The sequence below is a fragment of the Macrotis lagotis genome, chromosome 3 (assembly GCF_037893015.1).
Source record: "Macrotis lagotis isolate mMagLag1 chromosome 3, bilby.v1.9.chrom.fasta, whole genome shotgun sequence".
NCBI lineage: Eukaryota > Metazoa > Chordata > Mammalia > Peramelemorphia > Peramelidae > Macrotis > Macrotis lagotis.
The window spans coordinates 64,397,441-64,423,503 of NC_133660.1; the positions used below are offsets into that span (position 1 = coordinate 64,397,441).

The window sequence follows — 26,063 nt, forward strand, 5'->3', positions numbered from 1 at the left end:
CACTTGCCCAAATCCTGGCTTTGACCTGAGTTCTCTACCCACTGTGCAACTTGTTCATTTTTCAGTCATGTATCAACTCTTCATAACTCCATTTAAGGTTGGCAGAGATCCTAGAGTGGTTTGCCATTTCCTTCTCCAGCTTATTTTATAGATGAGGAAACTGAGACATACAGGGTTCAATGACTTACCAAGCTTATGTAGCTAGTGAGTGTCTGAAGTTAAATTTGAAATAAGAAAGACCCTTCCTAACCCCAGGCCCAGATCTCTATCCCCTGTGCCACTTCCTCATATCTCAGTTGAATACATCATTAGATCTTACATAGAGCTATTGATTCTTAGTGAACTGTTTTATATTTTAGTGAATTCATTTTTTTTAAATATCCCTGCCACAACTGTCACAACTCATGCATAAATATATTGAATAATCCACTCATACACAGTCAAATGAAATGGCTTTTCAGAAACCCGTTTTCTTTTTGAAAGTACAGAAAGACTTTAATTTTTTTAAAGAATTTTTTTAAAAAAGAAATAATATCCATAAATAACTTAAGATATAGCTTATACATATATTCAGCTTGCTAAACTATAGTGAACCCATATGAATTTGTGACATACCAAAGATGTATTTTTAATGATAATTTAAAATTTGAAAATGAATGCTAATAATCAGTTTAACAAAATATCCTTTACTATCTTTTCTGTTGACCATTAAGTTATTTATTTCTTTGGTATCTGTAATATTCATTTAAGTTAGATTTAAATTTAGCCAATTTTCTTATCTCCAGTCCATCTTTCACATTGCTTTTAAGAATGAGTTTCTAATATGGTATTCATATTAACTCATACTCACAAATCTTTAGTTTCCTTGAGTTCCAATTGTTAAATTTAAAAAAATGAAAGAGTAGACTGCTGATCCTGGCATTTAAGGCCCCTCCCTTTATGACTCTTTTCCCATCCAGCTCTTTCCCATTTTACTACAGTTCTGTGGATAAGCCACTTGGATGACATTCTGTTCTGTGTTCTATTTCTGCCTTTTCTCATTTATTTTTGCTTTGCTTTCCTCTACCTTAAGTAGGCAATTCCCCCCTCCCCTCCTCGCCAATCCTTCACCTCCTCCCTTCTGCAATTAATTGTTAAGTTTCTTTCTCTGCTTTCATGGACAAATTCAGATGCTGCCCTCAAGAATGAAATCTTCAGTATACCTCCCAACTTTATTATTTTTTTCAATTGCATGTAAAGGTAATTTTCAACATTTATCCTTTTGCAAGATTATAAGTTCTGCAGTTTTCTACCACCCTTCCTTCCCCTCTTCCCCATGCCATTCTGGTAAAAAATTATACATTTACAATAATGTCTAACATATTTCCATATTTATTAGTCATATTGTGAAAGAAGAATTAGAACTAAGGGGGGAAAAACTATGAGGAAGAAAGGAAAAACATAAAAAGTTTTAAAAAGCAAACATAGTATGCTTTGCTTTGCATTCAGACTCCATAGTTTTTGCTTTGGATGTGGATGGCATCTTTCAGAACAAGTCTCAGGATTGTCCTTGAACACTGACCTCCTGAGAGGGGCTGCATCCATCACAGTTGATCATCTCACAGTGTTGCTGTTAATGTTTACAGTGTTCTCTGGGTTCTGCCCACTTCATTCAGCATCAGCTCATGCAGGTCTTTCCATACTTTTCCAAAATCTGGCTGCTCATGATTTCTTTTTTTTTTTTTTTTCGCTCATGATTTCTTACAGAACAATAGTATTTCATAATGTTCATATGCCATAACTTGTTCAACTTGTTGAAGGCATCCCCTAAATTTCCAATTCTTTGCCATTACAAAAAGAACTGCTATGATTATTTTTGTATATATAATCTCTTAGGATACAGACCCAGTAATGATTTTGCTGGGTCAAACAGCATACACAATTTTATTGCCCTTTAGGCATAATTCCAAATTACTTTCCAGAATGGTTAGATCAGTTCACAGCTCCTCCAATAGTGAATTAATGTCTCAGTTTTCCCACATCTTCTCCAACATTGATCATTTTTACTTTTTTGTCATCTTAGCCAATCTGATAACTGTGAGACAGTACCTCATAGTTTTAATTTGCATTTCTCTAATCAAGAATGATTTGGTACATTTCTTCATATGACTACAGATAACTTTAATTTCTTCATGTGAAAACTGCCTATTCATATTGTTGTCTTACAAATTTGATTCAGTTCTCTATATATTTTAGAAATAAGTCCTTTATCAGAAACACTGTGAAAATTGTTTTCTAGCTTTCTGTGTTCCTTTGAGTCCTGACTGCATTGGTTTTGTTTGTGTAGAAATTTTTTAATTTAATATAGTTGGAATTATCCATTTTGCAATTTATAGTGTTCTTTGTCTCTTGTTTGATCATAAACTTCTCCCCTCTCTATAGTTCTAACAAATAGAATATTTCTTGTTCTCTTAATTGGTCTGTGGTATTACCCATTGTCTAAATCCTGTATTCATTTCAACTTTATCTTGGTATATAGGGTGGGTTTATGCCTAATTTTTGCCATATTATTTTCCTATTTCTGGCAGATTTGTCAAATAGTGAGTTCTTATCCCAGAAGCTATTGTCTTTATCAAAAAGGAGATTACTGTAGTCATTTACTACTGTTTCTTTTATACCACCACTGAAGAACGTCTCTGTTTCTTAGCCAGAACTAGGCAGTTTTTATCACTGCTGCTTTATTTAGTTTAAGATATGGTATACCTCTTAGAACAAATTCTTTTGCAATTTTTTTTCATTAATTCCTTTGATATTCTTGACTTTTTTTTGCTCCAGATGAATTTTGCTACAATTTTTTTAGCTCAGTAAAATAGTTTTTTGATAGTTTGTGTGGTAGGGCACTGAATAAGTCATTTAATTTGGGTAGAATTGTCATTTTTATTAAATTATAGCTTGGCCTAACTATGAGCAATGGACATGTTTCTAGTTGTTTTGTTCCATATTTATTTGTGTGAAAAGTATTTTGTAATTGTATTCATGTATTTTCCTGGATTGGTAGGTAGATTTCCAAGTATTTTATGTTGTTTGCGATTACTTTAAATTGAATTTCTCTTTCTTTGTCTTGCTATTGAATTTTGTTTTATATATATATATATATATATATATATATATATATATATATATATATATATATATATATATATAAAATATACATATTATATATATATAGTAATGCTGATGATTAATGTGGCTTTCAATTTGTTGGCATTAAGTTAGGCAAAATATCTCTGAATTATTGATTTAATTTCCTCCTCATTGGTAGCGAGTTCCCCCTTTTCATTTTTGATACTGGCAATTTGGTTATTTTGCTGTTTTTTCCCATAAAACCCTTTCTTCATTAGTTCTCATTGCTTTTCTTTCAATTTTATTAATTCCTCTTTTAATTTTCAGCATTTTTACTTTGGTATTCAATTGGAGATTATTAATTTGTTCTTTTTCTAGCTTTTTAGTGGTATGTCATATTCATTGATCTCTTTTCCTTCTTGTTCATTTTGTATTAGATTTATCTAATTCTGAGTTTTGCTGTCTATGTCTCCCTTTAACTTGTTTACCTTATCCTTTAAGAATTTGGATGCTATACCACTTGGTGGTATATAATATTGATATTACTTTTTTGCCTGTGGTGCTTTTTTGCTTTAGCTTTGTCTGAAATCAGGATTGTATCCCTGATTTTTTTACTTCATGTGAAGCATAATATATTTTGCTCCTCCTGACTTTTACCTTTATTCTGTGGGTTTATTTCTGTTTCAAGTATGTTTCTTGTAAACAACATTTTGTAGGATTCTGTTTTTTAATCCATTTTGCTATCTGCTTCTGTTTTATGGGAGGGTTCACTCCATTCACATTTACAGTTATGATTACTATCTATGTATTTCCCTCCATGCTATCTTTCCCTGCTTAAATTTTTCTTTCTTTTTCCCTTATCCCTTCACACTAATATTTTGTTTGTGACTGCTGCCTCTTGATCAGTTTTCCCTTGTATCAGCCTTTTTCTCTTTCTTTCCCCTTTTACCATTTTTTAACTTTTACCTTAACTTTAACTTTACTTTTACATTTCCTTTAACCCTCCCTTTTATCAGTCCCTTCTTCCCCTTTCTTTCCTCCTTCCTTCTTTCCTACTTCTCTTCCTCTCCCCCCTCAAATTCCCTATAGGGTAGAATAAATTTTTTAATTAGGTTTTTTTTTTTTTTGCAAGGCAAATGGGGTTAAGTGTCTTGCCCAAGGCCACACAGCTAGGTAATTATTAAGTGTCTGAGACCGGATTTGAACCCAGGTACTCCGGACTCCAGGACCGGTGCTTTATCCACTGTGCCACCTAGCCGCCCTAAATTTTTTTTTAATTTATTTTTTTATTCTCATTTTGTACAAATGTTTTTTTTACATTAATAAAATATTCTTGTTTACAAGTAAACAAAATACCCCTCCTCCCCCCATGAATATAGATAGACTTGCTTGGGCGAAAAAAGTAAAAGGGAGAGAAAAAAATTAAAATAAAAAGAAATAATAGTAATAATTGTAGGTATGGCCAGGTGGTGCAATGGACGAAGCACCAGCCCTGGAGCTACAAGCACCCGAGTCCATATCCAGCCTCGTAAACCCAACAATCACCCAGCCATGTGACATGCAAGCCACCCAATCCCCACTGCCCTGCAAAAACAAACAAAAAAAAAAAAGACCCAAAATAAAATAGTAATAATAGTATGGGTGGCTGGGTGGCAGATAGAGCATTGGTCTTTGAGCCAGGAGCAGCACCTGGGTCCAAATCCGGCCCCAGACACCCAAAGATCACCCTGCTATGTGGCCCCAGGCAGGTCATCCAGCCCCACTTGCCCTGCACCCTCCCCCAAATAATAATAACAAAAAAATATGCTTGAGTCTTTGTTCCAACACCAACAACTCTGTCATGGGTGGATCTCATTCTTTATGATAAGTCCATCACAAAAGTTACTTCCATATTTTTTCAACGTTGCCATTGCTGATCGCAACTCCCTCCTTTCTTATTTCTCCACTACCATGTACTCTATTTTCTCTCTCCTTTCACTCTGACTCTGCTGTAGGGTCATTGACTGGCTCAGCATACAGATCCCTGGTCCTGGGGCCAAGAAGCCCTGAGCCCCCATACCACCCCTTAGGCCCAGCATCCGCCTGGCCTCATGGTCCTGGGCAGGCCTTCCAATCCCAGCCCCTTGCAAGAAGTAAGAAAGAAAATGTGTTATATCTGACCAGTCTCCCCCCATGGTCCATCCTCTCCTCCTTTATTCACATCCCCACCCCTTCCCCCTGCTCCCTGCTCCTTCTTACTCCAGATGTCTATACCCCATTGAGTATATATGCTGTTTCCTCTCCTAGCCATCTCTGATGAGAGCAAAGGTTCCCTCATTCCCCCTTGCCTCTCCTCTTCCATATCATTGCAATAGCTCATTGTAATAAAAAAAATCTTATGTGAAATGTCTTGGACTATTCCCCCTCTCCTTTTTCTTTCTCCCGTTCCATTTCCCTTTTTTCTATTGACTCCATTTTTACACCATATTTTATCTTCGAATTCAGCTTTCTCCTGTGCTTCAACTATAAAAGCTCCCTCTACCTGCTCTATTAACTGAGAAGGTTCATATGAGTATTATCAGTGTCATTTTTCTATGCAGGAATACATGCAGTTCATCCTTATTAAGTCCCTCATATTTCCCCCCTCTCCTCCAATCTCCATGCTTCACCTGAGTCCTGTATCTGAAGATCAAACCTTCTGTTCAGCTCTGGCCATTCCAAAAGGAACCTTTGAAATTCCCCTGGTTCATTGAAAGTCCATCTTTCCCTGGAAGAGGACATTCAGCCTTGCTGGGTAGTTCATTCTTGGCTGCATTCTAAGCTCTTTTGCCTTCTGGTATTTTGTATTCCAAGCCCTACGAGCTTCCAGTGTAGTTGCTGCTAAGTCCTGTGTGATCCTGACTGCAGCTTCACGATATTTGAACTGTGTCCTTCTGGCTGCTTGTAATATTTTCTCTTTGACTTGGGAGTTCTGGAACTTGGCTATAATATTCCTAGGGGTTGGTTTTTTGGGATATTTCTCGGGGGGATCAGTGGATTCTCTCCATTTCTATTTTGCCCTCTGCTTCTAGAATATCAGGGCAATTTTCCTGAAATTTTCCTGAAAATGATGTCAAGGCTCTTTTCCTGATCATGATTTTCAGGTATTCCAATAATTTTTAAATTAATCTTTCCTAAGTCTGTTTTCCACATCAGTTGTTTTTTCAATGAGATATTTCACATTTTCTTCTAATTGTTCATTTTTTTTTTTGTTTCATGGAAAATCACTTTTAGTTTCTGGAAATCACTTTGGAAACATGCTAGTTATAAGCTCATATTGATAGTTTGAGCTCTGGGGTACAGGGTGTATAGTCCAAAACTTTTTATTCTTGGCCCAGATCTGGTCCCTGGCTCACTGCTTGCTTGTGGTGTAGCCTATGTAGTGGTTTGGTCCCCTGGGTAGGAAAGCCCAACCCAGGCGTGTCTGTTGCACCAGCATTCTTGGGCTCCAACTTTGTCTTCTGCACTGGGATGGAACCGTGGCTATTAACCTGCTGCCCCCCTGGCTTGCTAAGCCTGGATCTGAGCTGTGTAGCTGCTAAGAGCCTCTTTCTAGATCTCCTATCTATGCTGACCCTTTTACTGAGATGATACAGACTTTTACTGAAGTTCTTCCATGATATCTTGAGTTGAGAACTTCTTCCATTTTTTTTTGTGGGATCTGTAGCTTTAGGATCTATGTAGAGACTTCATTTAAAGTTTATGAAAAGCTCCGAGAGTTTCCTAGCTCCATGCTTCCAACTTGGTTCTGCCCCATATGTCTTCTCTCTCCTAACTAAAATGATCTCTCCATCCTCAATTTTCTCATAGCTTTTCTTTTTTGGAGTATGTTTATCCTACTTTCCTACATATCATAGGTATTTGTGTATTCCTTTAGAGAAGAATCTGTGTTGTATCTGTCTTTGTGACTATTGCCTAGAAGGTTTACAAACTGTGACCCTTTTATTTAAAAACATAAAAACCATTCTTAGTCCCTGGGCAGTTCAAAAACAACTAGTCAACTGGTTCTGGGCCTCTAGATGAAGTATGGTGGCCCCTGCCATGCATGCATTAGCGCTTTAACTTAATTAAATGTATCAAAATGAGCAAATACTCATTAAGCACTTAATTGTATAACACTAACTGAATAATAAATGAATTGAGGAAACTTTGACAAAGCATCTCCCCTCCAATCTTATAGTTTACTTTGGAATATGCATGCACATATAAACTAATCATGATATGTGCTGAAAGGAGGTTCTAGGAAAAGCTTTCATGGTGAAAAAAAGCTAGTATTGATCTGGGGCTCAAGGAAGACATCCTGAAGTACCTGAAGTGGGCTTTAATGAAGGAATTCATATTTAGCATTTGGGGAGAAGATAGAACATGAATAGGTAATGGTATAAGCAGAGAGAGAAAGATAAGAAAACCTTTGCCATATATGGTGTTAAATAGTTTATTTTGAATGGAGGAAGGAAAATAAGGTTTTGAATAATGCCAGGGTAAGTAGTTTTGAAATTTACTCAGTGTCAATAACCATCCCTACCTTCAAAGAGTACAGATTATAATGGGGGAGACAAGAGGTATTTAAATAAGTATGTGTAGGATACATGCAGAATGAGTGGAAAGAGCTCTCAAGTGGAGAGAATTTATACAAACTTACTTAGAAAGTGGCTTTTGAGCTGAGTTTTGAAGGAAAGGCCAGGATTTATAAGTCCTAGGAATGATGAACAGAGTATTTAAGGAAGAGGAGGACAGATGGTGGGAAGGAAGCACAGAGACTGGAGTGGGATTGTTGTATTTAGGGAACTGCAAATAGACTCGCTGTAGCTCAATCTTAAGAGGAATGCAGAAGGTAGGGAAGGGATTAGATTGTGAAGAACCTTAATACTTAACAGAGCTGTTCATATTTAGTTTATGTTCCCTCCCAGAGATAATAGGTGACCACTGGAGTTTACAAAGAAAGGGAATGTTGTGTCAGACTTGTACTTGAGGAAAATTCTTTTGGCACCTATGTGATAAAAGAATTGGAGGGAGGACAAATTTGAGGCAAGGAGACTAATGAGATGGCTTTTGCAGTAATGTTGTGGCAACAGATTAGAAATGTGGGGAGTAAAAGTGAGGGGTAAGTCAAAGATGATAGGAGTGATAGGTAGAATGGTTGTGCTCTCAATAATAAATAAGAAAGTTGGGGAGTAGGAAGGATTTGATGGGAAAGATCATGAATTTTGCTTTAGATTATATTGAGTTTATGATACTCAAAGAATACACAGTCCTAAATTTCCAGCAGGCATTCCATAATTTGAGACCAAATAGTCAGCAGAGACTGAGGTGAATATATGGATTTGGGAAGCAGCAGAGGTGATGAGATCATCAAGTAAGATCCTATAGAGTCATCTTAAATTTGAAGAGTAAGGAATTATCTGTCAGATCTGCATATAGTGAAAGAATTGATGGCTAAACAAGGGATGGATATGATCACATAAAGTAAAATGAATAATTTCATTACATAAAATTAAGAAGTTTTTCCACAAACTTAAGCCAATGCAACTAAAATTAGAAGAGAAGGAAGTAAATGGGACAAAAATTATTTACAGCATATTGATAAAGGTCTCATTTCTAATGGACACATACATTTGTGTATGTTATATCTTTATGCTTGTATCTTTATATAATTATGGAATTGATTCAAATTTATAATAATATAAGTAATCCCACAAGTTATAAAACAGTGAGTGGATATTTGCAGGTAGTTTTCATAGGAAGAAATTGCAATAATATGAGAATTTTGAAAATATACTATAAATTACCAATAGAAAAATATAAATGAAAACTTCTGAGATTTTGCCTCAGATCTATCAGTCAGACTGGCAAAAATGACAAATGCTGGAGGAGCTGTGTGAAAATAGGCGCTTCAGGACATAGTTGGACTGGGAATGGCAGTCTTTCTGGAAATCAATTTGGAAATATGCTAGAAAAATTATTAAACACACCTTTGACTGAGTGATAGCACTTCTAGACCCAGACCCCAGAGACTAAAGAAAGAGAAAAAAGGACCCATCTGTTTAAAAATTCTTATAGTAGCTCTTTTTCTTGGTGCCAAAGAATTAGAAACTAAGGGATGCCCATCAACTGAAAATGGCTAAAGATTAAGATTTTTTGAATGTGATAAAATTGTATTGTGCTCTAAGAAATTATGAAGGGGATAGTTTCAGAAAAACCTAGGAAGATTTGTGTGAACTGATGCAGAGTGAAGTGGAGTAAAGTTAGAAGAATAATTTATAAAATAACAATAATTATAAAGGCAACAATTTTGAAAATCTTAACTCTTAATGTAGTGATCAACCATGGCAGAGGGCTAATGATGAAACATGCCTTCCATCTCATGAAGAAGAGAGATGATGGATTTAGGTTTAGATTGAGTCATACATATATATATATATATATATATATATATATATATATATGTATATGTTTTTTAGGCTTGGCCAGTGTGAGAATTTGTTTTGCTTAATTTTGCATGCCATGTATATCTGATGGAGGTTTGGGAAGAGGTAGGAAGAAGAGAAGGCAAATTTTTCATTAAATAAAATATAATTTCAAGAAAAGTTTTAAAAAGATGGCATGGAGGAATGGCTGGGTGGTGCAATGGATAGAGCACCAGCCCTGGATTCAGAAGTACCTGAGTTCAAATACAGCCTCAGACACTTAATAAAAAAAAAAAAGATGGCATGAAGAGAAAAGAGAAGAGGTCCTAGATAAGAACCTTAGGGTATTCCCATGTTTTGTGAGTGCCATTTCCATATGAAGAGCCAGAGGTGGGAAGAGCAAGTCATGAAAACTTTGAGAGGAAGGTATGTGCAGGAGAAGTTAACGATCCAATGATCCAATGTCAAATGTTACAGAGAGATCAATAAGGATGAAGAGCAAGACCAATATATTTAGCAGTGGAAAGGTCATTGGTAACTTTTGAACAGGTAGTTGGAAGTTTAGAAAAGAAGAAGAGGAAAAAGTGGAGATGTCTAATGTAAATGACTTTTTTAAAGAAGTTTGGCTGAATGCAGGAAAATTGCAGGAGAGAGTAGGAGTAGTGAGAGTTTATTTAAAGAATAGAGGAGGGGTGGCTAGGTGGCGCAGTGGATAAAGCACCGGCCTTAGAATTAGGAGTACCTGGGTTCAAATCCGGTCTCAGACACTTAATAATTACCTAGCTGTGTGGCCTTAGACAAGCCACTTAACCCTGTTTGCCTTGCAAAAACCTAAAAAACAAAACAATAAAGAATAGAGGAGACATGGAAATGTTTATATATAGCATGGAAAATAACAGTATATGTGGGATTTGATGGAAAGGTTGATAGTGAAAACAACTGGAGTAGACAAAAGGGAATGGGATCAAAAGTACTTATAGAGGGGTTGGCTATAGCAAGGAGATGGGTATGGAGCATCAGGTTATGGAGTGAGGGAAAAGATAAGGTGAGTTGATATAAAAAGCCTGAGTTGGGTATATGGGAAGAGGGGAGGAAGCTTTCAGCTAATAGCCCCAATTTTTCCATGAAGTATGAGACAAGGTCTGGGAGGTTGGGACAGGGGCTGTTGTAGGAGGTAGGAAGAGGTTTGGAATGGAAATTGTAGAAAGCATAGAAGGGTTCCCTGGCCATGTTGAAGTTTGATGATGCAAATTTGTAGTGGACTCATCGGCATGGTTTCATGACTCCTACATACATGCTCTCTTCTGCAACTCATGTATCACCAAATCCATCCTTGTGGTGTTTGTAGTTTGAGCTTCCACTACTGAAGGACATTTATTTCTAACTTTAATGGTAGTATTTGAAGTTTGTTGTCCAGTCTCTGACAGGCATTTAATGGGAAGTCTCATCAGGATGTAGACATGGAATAGGAACCACCTTAGGACTCAAGCCAAGAATGCAATGGGAATAGGAGCAAGAGTAGAGTTTGACTGTGTCTGACAAGTTGGTTAGTTTTTTCAGTGATTCCCAACTCTAAACTCACCTTTCAAACAGCAGCATTTTTCTGTGATGCTACATGGCTGCAAATCTATAGTCACCAAAGAATTACAATTTCAGGAGGCTTCACATTTGCTTGTTTTATGTACTAGAAAAAAAGTTGTCTTTTTTTCCCCCTTAAATTTCAGATCAGAAGATTGAAATCTCACCCATCCATCATCATTTGGAGTGGTAACAATGAAAATGAAGCAGCTTTGTCAGCTAACTGGTTTTCTTTGCCACCGAGTAAATTTCAAATCTACTTCAGAGATTATGTGACATTGTACGTGAAAAATATCAGAGAAATTGTCCTCGCAGTAAGTACCACTTCAGTGGGTTTAGGAATGATTTTCTAAATGAATTAATGTAGGTAATGTCTTTTTAGCAAGACAATATTTAGGATAATTTTTTTCTACAACTTTTCTTTGCATTTACGGCAAAGGGAGGTCAATTCGGAGGAAGGAGATAAGTAACTTATTTTTTTTTTAATTTTTATATATTTAAACTAATGCGGTTGTGACTTGCCCAAGGTCACTCTCCAGAGCCAGTGCTATATCCACTGTGCTACTTAGCTGCCCCGAGATAGGTGATGTATTAATCTTAACATTAATTAGTTCTAATCACCTTGACTTAGTTACAATTTTTGAAAAGTCTTAAGTTTATTGTCTTCTAAGATGGTAGGTTGGATGAGATAATTTCTAGTGTCCCTTCCAGTTCCAACACCGTGCCTTCAAATATGTACATTTGACATCAGTATATTATATTTTCCACTGTAGTGGAAAGGTGCATTATACAACCAGAAAAAAAGATGTGAGCCGGTAACACTCTTTGATGTCATTGCAAAGTTTATAAAGACCTTTATCCATTATCCATCATCTGACTTGAGCTTCACAACAGCCCTGTATGGTAGGTACAAGTATAGTTTACTCCTATTTATTTTTCGGATGAGAAAACTGAAGTTCTCTCACCCTCCATGTCCAATCTCTCACCGAGACCTGGTGATTTCAACTTTGCCGGCTCTCAAATGGCCCTCCTTCTCTCCTCTGACACTGCCACCCCTTGCTGAAGGCCTGGATCACCTTCCTTCCAGCCTCCATGTGATTTTCCTGAAACTTATGTCTGACTCTCCTCCCAGCGTCCTCCACACTCAGTAAATCTCAGGGGCTTCTTAACCCTCCAGCATCAAATACAAAATGCTGTATTTGGCATTCAAGCCCTTTCTAATCCATCCACCTTCTACCTCTCCAGCATTGCCCCTTCTTCCCTGTGTCCTCTTTGATCCCATCACATTGTTCTCTTGCAGCTGTTCAACAAACAGGATGCTCCATTTATTGGTTCGAGGTGTTTTCTCTGGCAGTACCCCATGCCTGGAGTACTCTCCCTCCTCCACAATGACTACTTACCTCCCTGGCTTCTCTTAGTTTCAGTTAAAATCCAGGGTTCTACAGGAAGCCTCTTAAGTCCAGGGCCTTCCTGCTGTTAATTATTTTCTATTGATCCTGTATATAGCTTGTTTGTAAGTTGCTTGAGGGCAGGCACTGGCCTCCTCTTTTAGCCTGAGCACTTAAGTTTGCCACCCAGTAGGTGTTTTAATGAATTTTTATGGAACAAAGGGAAAAAAAGTAGGACAGTTTTGGAACAATGTGTTGAATATTAATTTTTCTTTTGAGAAAAAGTATGCTTGAATGAAATTCATTAATCTAATTTAAATCTAATTAATTGATCTCATTTTAAAAAGAAAACTGAATTGCTAACATTAAAGATGAAAAATAAGAACTGACTACAAATGAACAGGAAATAAAGGAAATTAATAAAAATTATTTTACCCAGTTACAGGCTCAACAAAACTGATGAATGAAATGTGAAATATTTCAGAATAAATGTTGAGATTTTTGAATTACCCAATCTCAGACAGATTGAACAAGGAACTCCTTCCAAGAAAAAACCTAGGATCAGATGACTTGAATTCTTTTATACATTCAACAACAATCAGTGCCAATGTTACATAAATTATTTAAGACAAAAATGGTTAAGAAAGGATTTGTAGGAGGAGCAAAAATTTGTTTTATTCCCACTAGACTGCCCTTTTAAAAGGAAGGTGAGGCCATTGTCACCTTGCCTCTGAAGTCAGAAGAAATTCAGCCTTGGGGGCGGCTAGGTGGCCATTGGAGCACTGGCCTTGGAGTCAGGAGTACCTGAGTTCAAATCTGGCCTCAGACACTTAATAAGTACCTAGTTGTATGGCCTTGAGCAAGCCACTTAACCCCATTTGCCTTGGGAAAAAAAAACCCAAAACTAAAATATTAAAAAAAATTTAAAAAAAAAAAAAAGAAATTTAGCCTCCGAGGAATTGGTGTCCAGGCTTTTAGAAAGCATTCCTCTGCTCTGTAGGGAATGTCTTGTTGATATAGCATGACTGGTTGCCTTGGTGAGTGCAGAGAATTATGGGAATACCTATTTTATATGAATTACTATCTTTTTTTTTAATTTACTGATAGAATTTATTAACTGGATCGTACATGGGGGACACACCCAGATAATAGGGTTATCCCACTTAGGACCAATAGTAAGATACCCAGCAACTGTTTTCACCATAAACCAGTAAATCAACTCATCCAAGAGAGATTGAATGGGCTTGACAAGGTTTGGAATGGAACAGTGCCAACTTTCTGATATCCCTGGTAATCTCCTTCACCACTTGCCCATTGTCATCTATCTTTAGACAACAATTTGATAAGTTCTGTGTACCACAGACTCCTTTAGCCAACAGGTAGTCTAATACCAATCTATGTTGAATAATCACCTCATCCCTTTGTCTGCAATCATATCTACTCTATCTCTATATAAAGATGGTATATAATATTCCCCTCAGCTAGAGAAACCTCCTTCTAGCCTGTTGTATCTTACAACAGAAGCCTCCTTTGCCCAGGAGATTGCACAGACAAATATCAAATTATCTTACGTTTATCTTTCTCATATTACATGCTTTTTCTTCAAAGCAAGCAACTACTGCTTTGGAATATACATATAGATCTAAAATATTCCCAGTTCACATATATTTAGAAACTTGTGTTTACCTATTGGTCACTAGCCATCCTAAGCATGCAAATGGTTATTTTTGTTTTGGCAAGGCAATTGGGGTCAAGTGACTTGCCCAAGGTCACATAGCTAGACAGCCATCAAGTGTCTGAGGTCTGATTCGAACCCAAATCTTGACTCCAGGGCTGGCACTCCATCCACTGCACCACCCAGCTGCCCCCTCATATATGAATTACTTTTCAGAATTCTTTAAAACCATTAGAACATTTTAGGTAGCTTTAAATTTCCAACATGTGTTATTAATTTCAATATAACAGAAAGCAGCATTGGGGGCAGCTAGGTGGTGCAGTGGACAGATTTCCTAACCCCTGGATTTTTTTTTTCCCCAATCACATATCCCACCTGTGGAGGGGTCTCTTTCCCCTTTAAGGCTTAAGTACAGCTCTCCTGTCTCCTCCCCACCCCCAACAGGTGGGTGGGGCACTTAGGTAGACTCAGTCTAGAGTTCAAGTCTTAACAAGATGATGGATGGGATCAAGACCACCAGGTGTCAACTCACCACCCCTTCCCCCACCCCATGTAGAAATCATGGGACCTTTCCCAGACACTCATAAGGATTAAAAAAAAAACAAAACCTTCCCTCCTCTAACTTTTCAGTCTTTCCCTTAAAGGTTCTTTATTCTTTTAAACTTTTCTCTCCCCAAACTACAGCTTTTTCTCTTTAAGAATCCCCCTCTCCTTTTCTGTTTTAACTCTACACACCTAGCACAGCTACCACTGGCTCGGTGAGGGAGGGGCTGATTTCCACGTGGGGGCTGCTTCACAGCTACTTCCTTCTTCCCCACTTTCTGAAACTCCTCGGCCCAACTCCCAGCTATCCCCCTTTTAAAACGAGCTGGGTCCTCAGACTCAACACAGACATTTACATAAGACAGGACATAGAACAAACACATTTCTCTGTAGTCCCCAACCCCCAGGTTTCCCAGGAGCTCTTTGTGGGCTAGAGGAACAAGAGCCCCTGAGTTTGAGTTTCCTAGTCCTCTTCCTCAAAGGTCATGAGGGGCAAGATCTTGTGCCTCCTTCTCCAACTCAGGGCATCCTCTTTTAAAGGATCCTGCTCTTCCACATTTAAAACACTCATTTTGTCCATTCCATTTCCCATTTTTTTCCCTTGTGAAGAGGACATTTAAGATTGACATTAATTCTCCCCATGTGATGAGGTTGGGCCCTAAGAATTGTTCCAGTTGGTCAGATAGTTCTATTGGATCCTCTACTAAGGATTTCATCTTCTATTTGAATGCCCTGACTTCATTCACATAACCTGTTCCCCTCCCTGTCCTCCCATTGGCTTTTTCTCCTTTTTCTGAACTTACCCTTTCCTCTTGGGCTTTACTGTTAGCCTCCTTCTCTCTAGGAGCAGTTGGGAGAACTTGGAGTATACTGAGAATCGGGGTGGAAGCAATATTGACAGTGGATCTCACCTATGTTTCTTATGTCTTTCTAAGTAAGTTAAGTAAGAAGTAAGAAGTAAGAAATAATTTAGTATACCCAATTCAGCATGCTGTAAATCCTACCTCTTCTTTGTTTAAAGGTACCTCCAGACAGTAGCTAGCTAATTTTCTACCCAAAGGACCTCTCCTTGGGTATTTGATTTCTACCCAAAGGACCTCTCCTTGAGTATTTGATAAGGAGGGGTCTCTTCCTTCCCTAGGCCCCTTTTTTGACTCTTGGCCTCCCATCAAGGTTTTTCCTTCCCTGGAATTATCTAGAATGAGAACTTAGAAGCCCTGAAAGGTTCCTTACCTTTCTGGGTCATTTCCACAATTTTCCATTACTCTCCCTGTCAGTGGCAGGGTTTCAGGTCCATTCAGAGATCCACCCGAGGGAACCCCAGAAAAGAAACAGGGATCTGATTTGAATTCAAGCTATGAGCACTCCTTACTCTGGTCTCTTCCAGGGCTTTCTCAAGTGGGTTCTGTGGATCCTGTTAATGAACCCCCAAATTGTTATAAATGAATGAAAGAAAAACCTGATAGAGTTAAAGAAAAATGTAGATTTTATTCATGAACCTTGCAAAATATGGGTACCTCACTTGTCGTGAGGCACCTACTATCTTTTTAACTTCAGGAATTATATGTTTTTTATACCTTTCTATTAATGAAGTTATTTTTATTACACTGATTCTTTTTGTTTGTTTTTTGCATGCCAATGGGGTTAAGTGGCTTGCCCCAAGGTCATACAGCTAGGTAATTATTAAGTGTCTGAGGCCAGATTTGAACTCAGGTACTCCTGACTCCAGGGCTGGTGCTCTATCCACTGTGTCACTTAGTCACCCCTGCATTTATTCTTAAAAGTATCTCTTTACATTCTAACATTAAGTCTAAATCTTTGGACTGGCCTGTATTGGGCCAATTTGTGGTAAATTTATTATTCAGGTGGAGAAAGGTTTTCACAAAAGAATTGGGAGTCTCAGGTGGTTGGATAACCAAAAATAGGACATTGCTGCAGTTGTCCTTTAGAGTGTAGGGGAAGTCCTCATTGGAGTAAGAAAGAGAAACCTTCCATTTTCCTTGGAGAGTTAGCTCCTTATTTGTTTCTGTTAACAGAAAAAAATAAAAAAAAATAAAGGCAAGTATGCATGGTATATATTGATGACTTTAAAAAGAAGAATGATGATAAATTATCCCTGTGTATTAGGCAGTTTAGGGCAGTGAGATGGTGCAGCAGATAAGAGCATCAGGCTTGGAGTCAGGAAGTCTCACATTCTTGAGTTCAAATCTGGTCTCTGATACTATTAGCTTAATCATGGGTAAGTCACTTTCATCCTGTTTCATTCTGTTTCCTCTACAATAAAATGAGTTGGAGGAGGAAATAGCAAATCACTGTAGTTTCTTTGCCAAGGAAACTCCAGATGAGGGGTATTAAAGCAAAAAAATAACAATTAGGCAATTAGAGTCAGAGATGTTTAAAGGCAAGTTAATGGGGACTCCAGATTTTATTTATTTATTAAATAAGTACTTATGCCAGGCTGTCAGGTACTACATAGAACCACGGTGTGTCTCCTGGCCCTCCTGGGTATTTACTGTATGATCTCTGACCCAGAGGTTTCCTTGGGGAATGAGAGATTAGGACTGGAAGGAAAGAGAATAGGAACAGGAGTAATAAGGATTGGGAAACTGTGCCAATGGTAAGGAAGCCTCCAGTTTTCTCATGAATAATAGAATCATAAGGGAGCCATTTTCTGGTGGGCAGTCAGAGGGTGGACAGGCTTTTACCAGGGAATTAGGATAATGGCAGGAGAAATATAAACATCATTTGAACATTGGCTTCTAAAGTTGTCTAATGAAAGTAACTTTGACATTTGCAAAGTTCCATCTACTTAGAGATTTAGAGAATTTGCTTGTGAAAAGTTGGCTGAATCAGTTAGAAAAATCTAAACAAGAGACTCCCCTTTTGTCTACGGGAGAAAAAAAGAGAATTTGCATTCTTAGCCCCACAGCCATTACTAGATCCATTCCCTAGGTAGTAGATTCCCTAGAGGAAGACAGCAAGGGAAGGAGATGCAATTGAACCAGATTTAAGAACTCTTAATCTTGCCTGCTTTGTGGATATAATTAGATCCCACCTTTGGGAAGAGAGTAAGTCTTTAGGTGTGAGTCTTACGAGTCTTACCCTCCATCAGGTTACCATGAAGGTCTGGGCAGCTCAAACTTTTGAAATTTGTTCAATAGATTGGGTCAACCGAACCAACTGCAAACAATTTACCTGCAGAACTAGCTGCTCTGGGGATTGTGAAAGGAAGCGTATTGCTGGCTTCAAGGGTAATAATTTTCATTTCTTTACAAAGCTTTAGACATATTTTGAACATGAGGTAGACATGATTAAGAATCAGTCTATGGGAGTTATAATAAAATTGTCCTGCCATTCCCCTACCTTTGATCTCCAACCTCATCCAGGTAATCAGATTTAAGAACTCTTGGGATGAATCCTCCTGAGACAAAGTCCAAGATTTCTCTAAGACTCAGGCTGTTCTAATTGCCAGAGTACAGGCATTCTGTTGTCTGTTTGCCAGAGTTGAGCATTGTTTTGAAGGCTACTGAGGAGACGTGAGTGGAAGATCTATCATGTGGCTCTCATTTGTATTGCCATAATCAGAGGGACTGTGTTGATATAAATATTGTGAAGTCTAGGAAATAAGCACCTATATGAATCCTTATGGGATACTCTCTACCACTTAATTTAAACAGCACTAAATGGAAACTCTCTTCCCTGTAGCCAAACAATATTGATTTGTGTGTGTGTGTGTGTGTGAAAGCTATTTCATTCCTAGTATTGGAGATGAAAGAGTTTAGAGCAGTATGAATTCTCTTTATTATAACTATGTGGTTGATGAAGAAAGTAGAGGTTGCTTAGTGGTTTAGAGCAAATTATGGGAGCTGAATAAAGTTGTGAAGGTGCTTTCTTTGGCTAATTCTTACCTTATTACCATGCTAGATCAGGTACCCCAAATCCTGGTATAATGTTATGGAGTTTTTATTTTTACAATGCATTTTTTTCTCTCTTTAAGTAGGTAAGACTAGTTAAGAATAGTTTGGTTTTCTCAGGAAGAAGTTCAGTATATATTCACCATTATTCTTGATATTGCCACCTGAAAGAGGACTGACTTCTGGTCATTATTTAAAGTATGTATTGTTGACTTGGCCAACTGAGAACACAGTGAGCAGGAGAGTTTGATGGCATGGTAATTCATATTCTCAAATTACAAAGACTGGGAGGTGAAACCTAAGAAGATTCATGATCCAGGCTGCTCAGTTAAATTGGGTGATGCACGAATGGGGAGAATCCAGATTACAACAGATATAGTTTCTAAGTTGTTGTCTAAAAAGCAGCTCTGATTTTCTAGGAATTGTGAGGAAATGGTGACACGTTTAGGACCTAGAGGAGCCAAAATCCCATATAGACATTCATGGAGAAACTCTAAAATTGTGCCAGAAGGAATAATTATAAAAAAAAAAAAAGAAATTTCTACAAGTTCCTCCATTCAATCTAGGACTATACCAAAGGATTGTTAGAATCCTATGGAAGCTTTGAGTAGAGTCAGGGCAGGTCAAGCAGATGCTAAAGCATGGTGTTAGAATACATTAATTTCAGAAAGAAAATGGTATGGTGGGGAGGAAAAGATCAGAAAAAGAGAAGTGAGCGGGAGTATTTAAGATGGAAAATAAGGTAATTAAAGTACAAATTCCAACATTGATGGTTTGGAGGATCATTAAAAGGAAAGAATTAAAAAGAAAAACTATGTTAGAAGCAGGTCAAAGGGAAGAGATGAAACAGTGGAAATAGGTTGCTAGTTATAGATCACTAATATTAAGCATACTCCTCTTTCACCATATTCTTCATTAAGAAGAGGGTCAGGGAAAAAGAGAGGAGGACAAGATGGAGGAAAATACATAATCACTCATAATAACCATGAACACAAATGGGATGAACATATCTATAAAACAGAGGAGGAGTGCAGGATAGATTAGAAATCAGAATTCAGTAGTGTGTTGTTTACAAGAAATACACCTGAAATAAAGATTCACACACCTTTAAAATTAGGGGTGAGAATAAAATCTCTAGTGATTCAAGTGAACTTTAAACAATCGTAATAGAAAAAATAAATATAGATATGTAGGTACAGCTAGTATCTGAATACTATATACAATACTATAATACTATAATACAAATTATAGGGAGAAACTGAAAAAGTATAACAGTCTTTAGCTGCCGCCCCCCTTTCAAATCCAGACAAAGTTAATAAAAAACACCATGAAAGAACTTGGGAGTAGAATGTTAGAAAAATTAGAAATGGTAATACTCTGATAATTACTGAGAAGTTTACATATTTTTTATCTGTTCATAACACCTTTACGAAGATTGACCATGTGTTAGTCATTCACACACATTGAATGAGCCAAAATGAACTAAAAAAACAAACAAAATAAAACAAAAAATTGTAGGACCAAATGAATTTACAAGTGAATTCTATCAAACATTTAGTGAAAAATTCCAATATTATATATCTTGTTTGCAAAAATGGAAAATGATGAGATACTTCTAAATTATTTCTGTGGTAAAAATGTATTCTTGATACCTAAATCAATAAAAAGACAAGAAAGACACATTTCAGGAGTTCTTAAAAATCAGTTTCTCTCTCTCTCTCTCACTCACTCTCCCCCCCTTCTGTCTCTGCCTGTTTCTTTATCTCTGTCTCTCTCTGTCTCTCTTTTCCCTTGTCTCTCTCTCTCTCTCTCTCTCTCTCTCTCTCTCTCTCTCTCTCTGTCTGTCTGTCTCTATTTTCCTTTTCTTATCTTTGTCTCCCTCACTCTCTGTCTTTGTCTCTATTTCTCTCTATTTCTCTCACAAACACTCGCTCTCTTTCTGTGACTTTTTTTGATGATTTGGTTAAGCCTTTGAACTCCTCAGGAAAAAAAACAAACAAAACCCAAAACCTTATAAATAGCTGAGTGAGATGGTAAATTTCAGTTTGAGGTTAGTGAAAAGGATATAATTTTTCCCATTCAAGTTCATAAACCCCTTGAATTCTATTTATGGACATTTGAGGGTCTGTGGACTACAAGTTATGAACCTTTTCTATAGACCAATATCATTAATGAATATCCATGTAAAATATTAAAGCATTAGTAGAATGATGCATCGATTTATTTTAAAGATCTTATACTGTGAATAGGTTGTATGCAAATTTAATTCTAAATAAGGACAACTAAAATAATTGACTTATTAATGGAATATATAAAAATCTCATGATTTTATCAATGCTGAGAAATCTTTTGACAAAATCCAATATCCATTTCTATTAAAACAAATTAGTTATCGGAAATGAATGGACCTTTCCTTAATATACTAAATAATGTCTATCTAAAACCCAGAACAAACATTTTATGTAAAACAAAAAGACTAGCAATCTTTACAATTAAATTAGGGGCAAATCATGGATGTACATAATCACCATTTCTGTTTGCCCAGTCATTAGTAATTTGGGACATTTTTTCATATGGGAGTTTACATTTCACAAAGGACTTAAATAGTCCAATAAAAAATATGCCCTTATGTTATATGTTCAATCTCTACACCTACAATAAATAAAAAAATAATATACTTTATTGGAAGCTAGAAAAATATTAAGTATTCCAAGAGGTAGAAGTAAGGAGGAGGAATAAATATTCCAGGCCTGGGTGAGAGGAGGAAATGAAAGATCATGGACCAGGAAGTAGCAAGTAGGTTGTTTTGACTGAAACAATATTTTGGGGGGGGGAGTTGTGAAGTCAACCTGGTGAGAGAGTCTGGAGCTAGATTGGCCTTAAATGCCAGGCAGAGGAGTGTGTATTTTGTGAGCAACTAAAGCTTCCTGGGCCTGGGCATTTCCTGAGTTTAGGAATAGGAAGTTTGCTAACTGTGTACTTTGGATTTGAGAGGGTAGAAACTGGAGCATGGGATACCAAGCAAAAGATTGTTGTCCAAGTTTAGGGAGAAATGATGAGGTCCTGAAATAAGGCAGTGATGTTAAATTCAAGAGATAGATAAGGACTGGACGGAAAGGGGAGTCATCTGCATGGAGATAGCTGAACTTGTGTAAGATATATCTGATCATGGGTTTCAAAGAATAAAGGAAAATGAATAAGGTTGTAGGAATTGCTGTGCATTTTAATAATAAAAATAATTGATCAATAAGTAGGAATTTGCTAAGGGCCAAGGAGACATGTCAAGTCAAAATGAGTCTGTCTAGATATTTGCATTTTATTTTGGTGAAGAGGAGGGGCATATGAATCAGATTTCATTACAACTGGAAAATTATCTTATTTTAAAATCAACTGCTTGTTATTCTAGATAGAAGACATTTTTATTTAGATTAAGACAGGAAGCTGATTTGGGGTTTTCTTTTTCCAAAAGAAAGTTTTACTTTTGGGGCAGCTAGGTGGTGTAGTGGATAGAGCACCGACCCTGGAATCAGGAGGACCTGAGCTCAAATTAGGCCTCAGACATTTAATAATTACCTAGCCATGTGACCTTGGGCAAGTCACTTAACCCCACTGCCTTGCCAAAAAAAAAAAAGTTCAGAAAAAGAAGAAAGTTTTGCTCTTAAACCCTTATTTGTTTTGATTTTTTTTTGTTTTTTTGTTTTTAATTTTTTAAATTTAATATAGGAGGACCAGACTCGTCCTTATGTTGCATCTAGCCCCACAAATGGCGCAGAATCCATAACAGAAGGTTGGGTTTCCAAAAGACCCTATGACACCCATTATGGCGATGTACATTTTTATGACTATGTCAGTGACTGCTGGAACTGGAAGATATTTCCTAAAGCTCGATTTGTTTCTGAATATGGATATCAATCCTGGCCCTCCTTCAGTACACTGGAAAAGGTAAATTTGTGTTTCATTTTCTCTTGCATCAGAGAGTCAGAGTGGTAGGACATGGAGCACATTTGCAAGGAGCATATGACAGTGACCAGCAGGCGACATAACATTCATTTTCTTTACTTAGAGGAGGCATTAGAGAAAGAAATGAGAAGAAATAATTTTTTTTACATTATGATGTAAAGTAAGTCCTCTAAATAGTATTCTTTGAATTCATTCAGTAAACATTTATTAAAGACTTTATTTTGTTGTACTTTCAACATTTTTCCCTTCAATATTATTTCCTTTTACTTATTATGCATGGAAATATTATTATGTTTCCTTTTACTTATTTACTTATTTTTGATATCTGAAAAGCTCAAGTCAGTACATTAGAGAAATTATTCAGATAAACCACTTATTATAAGTATATCTTTTTTCTCTTATATTTGGATGTGGCTATATAATGCATATAAATATTTGCATAACTTCACTCAGTAAAATAGGTTTGTGGGCTAAGTGAATGCTTTTTGCATTTTTGTTTCATATTTTCAACCTTTTTTCAGGTTGGTTTTTGGACATTGTGGTTGGTGAATTTAACTTTCTAACTCCACAGATTTTTTTTTTCAGAATTGTAGGATCATAGCTCTGAAGCTAGAAGGAATCTTAAATTCCCCCCTCATTTGACAGACAAGCAATCTGAAACTCAGAAACTTGTCCACAGTCACACAAGTATAATGTGTCAAAAGTGGGGATTGAACTTGGATCTTCAGACTCTAGAGCCAGCATTCTTTCCTTTGTACCTACCACATGTATATATTCCTGATGTTAGACTGCTCATATAAACAGGGATAGAGATAAAGATGAACTCTGAACCCATGAGCTCATTGATATAGAGTTTGAGTGTATGTAACTAGTCCTTACACTAACCACCATTTCTGGTCTCAGTCCTAGGACATGGTTGTGTTCTGCTGAGTAATATGCACAAAAATCTCACAAATGTTCTGGGGAAAACAAATACACCAAATCTTTACCCTTCAGCCTGTTACTTCAGACAGCTACCTTTTCCAGCCTCAAGAATCTAGCTATCTGTGTATGAATGGGCATTACCTCAGAAAGTACTTTAAAAAATACAAGCTATTTTTACTAAATTCATTAGCTCTGAGTTTTCGATGTAATAAAATCTAAGAAACTTCCTATAAACTTTTTCTTTGTATTTCGAATCCTGATTTCATAGTCTAGACAACTGTCATGTTGTTGCTGGCTCTATAACTTATTAATAGTAACAAATGATAGAAAGACAGATAAATATTTCAGCAGCATATTAGATGTGAGAAATTTCACAACTAGAGTCAGTCACTTCAAAGGCGAGGAGAAGAAGCCATCAGCTAGAAAAGTCTAATTTTCTTTTTTCCCCTGGGGCTATAGCTGCCAGCACCTCCAGAACACTGGGCCCATAGTCCAACAATTTACCTTTCACAGAATCACTGAATTTGAAGATACTTTACCACATCTGATAGTATTAATGGTATTAATGGTAGTGGTAGTGGTAATTGTCCTTCATGACTTGTACATTATAAGGAATGTTGTGCATCCATCTCTCTGCCTTTTCCAGACCCTTAGCTTGATTTGATCGGAAATTGGTGATGTCTAAATGTTCTGGGAGTCCTTGGCTTTATGGATGTGGGTCCCTTCCATGTCAGTCAGGCACCACGGCACTCCAGTTATGCCAGTCAGGGTTCCAGTATATGATTTCCTGACAACAAATTGGTGACAGACAATCTATCCAAACCTTTCTCTCAATTGTCTAACCATCAATATAATGGTTTAATGAGTTACTCATCAGAAGGAACATCTCTTCGTACAAATAACAACCCTATCTATGTCACCTTTTCTGCGTCAGCATTTCCACTTTTGGACAGTTCTTATTGTTGGGCCTCTTTACTCCTGGTTCTGGTCCTCTGGGGTAAAAACGAACAATCACCCTCCTTCATCTCACCCCATGTCAGCTTCTCATATTTATAGACAGCTCTTACATCTATTCTTGAGTTTTTCTCTTCTCTAGGCTAACTATACCTAGTTCTCTCAAGAGATCATCTCTCAGGATGATTGTTTTTGTCTCTCAGTTCCTCAAAGGAAATTCTCTTTTCTATAGAACAAATTAAACTTAATTCTCTCAGAACATCTTTTCAGGCTTCTCCAAGTCACTCACATGGCAGTTAACCTTTATTTCTCACAGATTCTTTCTGCTGTGACAATTAGCTATTTCGGTTTTCCAAGACTCCTCAGGAAAGGAGGTCTTAGTCCTTTCTCAGGGTTTCACACTGATTCCTCTGAAAATGAAAGTTTAGTTAGTAGTTAAAATTTTTCCCTCTTTATTTGAAGGTATAGAAACAGAATCCAAGGGGCTGCTAGGTGATACAATGGATAGAATCCTGGGCCAGGAGTCAAAAGATTCCTCTTCCTGAGTTCAAATTTGGTTTCAGACACTGACCGCTGTATGACCCTGGGCAAGTCACTTAACTCCTGTTTGCCTCAGTTTCTTCATCTGAAAAATGAGCTGGAGAAGGAAATGGGAAATTACTCCAGTATCTCTGCTAAGAAAATCTCAAATAGGGTTAAGAAGAGTTAGACATAAGTGAAACAACTGAATAGCAGTTTCTAAAGTATCTGGGGTGGGGTGGGGAGGGAAGAACCAGAATTTAGGAATATCTTAAAGGACAAGACTAATAAGCTTTGTCAGTTGACATGGTATATTTTTTTCCTCAATAAATCAATCAGAATGACAAAATTACCTTTTGCGTCAAAAGAGCTAATCCTCCAGGTTCTTCTCCTATTCATCTGACATTTAATTGTCAGTCTTCTCTATCTTTTATCCTCTTATTGTAGGCCTTACTTAGAGTTTTGTCCTGTACCTGAGTTTTTTCTATATGCAGTGTCCTAGGAAATCTCATCAACACCAGTCCATTCAGTGGTCATTGTTATACAAATCATGCCCAAATCTATATAGCCAGCCCTCATTTCTGTTGTGCCCACCAGTCATGTTTTCTCACCTTCCTGTTACATATTTCTTCCTTGATAGCATTTATGCATGTCCCACTCAACATATTCAAAATAGAACTCATTATCTTCTCCTCTAAACCTGGCTTTCTTTCAAACCAACATCTTTCACTTGAAGATAAAATCACTGTTACATCTCCCTGTTATTTGTTTGTAACTTCAGTAGTAAATTTTTAAAAATTTAGTGAAAAGAATTAGTGTAGAAAAGATGAACAAACTCAGAGACATCTACCATTTTGATAGTACAATTTTGTTTGTTTCATATTTTTGATTAATTTTTGTTGTATGTTGATTTTCATTCATTATTATCATTTTTCATTCATTATTTGACTCCTTTGACTTACATAAACAAAATTATATTTTGAAAAGTACGGTATAGCCTTAAACATCTAGGGAGTTTTTATTAGATATTGGCAAAATATTACTTTGTATAGCAGCACTTTTCCTTAATCCTGCAAAGAAT

General features: G+C 36.9%; 1 protein-coding gene across 3 annotated transcripts in view; it reads left to right on the forward strand.

Annotated features, from left to right (window-relative positions):
• MANBA (mannosidase beta) overlaps positions 1-26,063 on the forward strand; it is a 135,866-nt gene that overhangs the window by 77,653 nt on the left and 32,150 nt on the right. For all 3 annotated transcript variants that reach the window (XM_074228778.1, XM_074228779.1, XM_074228780.1), the window contains 2 exons: positions 11,252-11,419; positions 22,349-22,567. In XM_074228778.1, the coding sequence (XP_074084879.1) occupies positions 11,252-11,419; positions 22,349-22,567 (387 nt within the window). The remainder of the gene's footprint in view (positions 1-11,251; positions 11,420-22,348; positions 22,568-26,063) is intronic.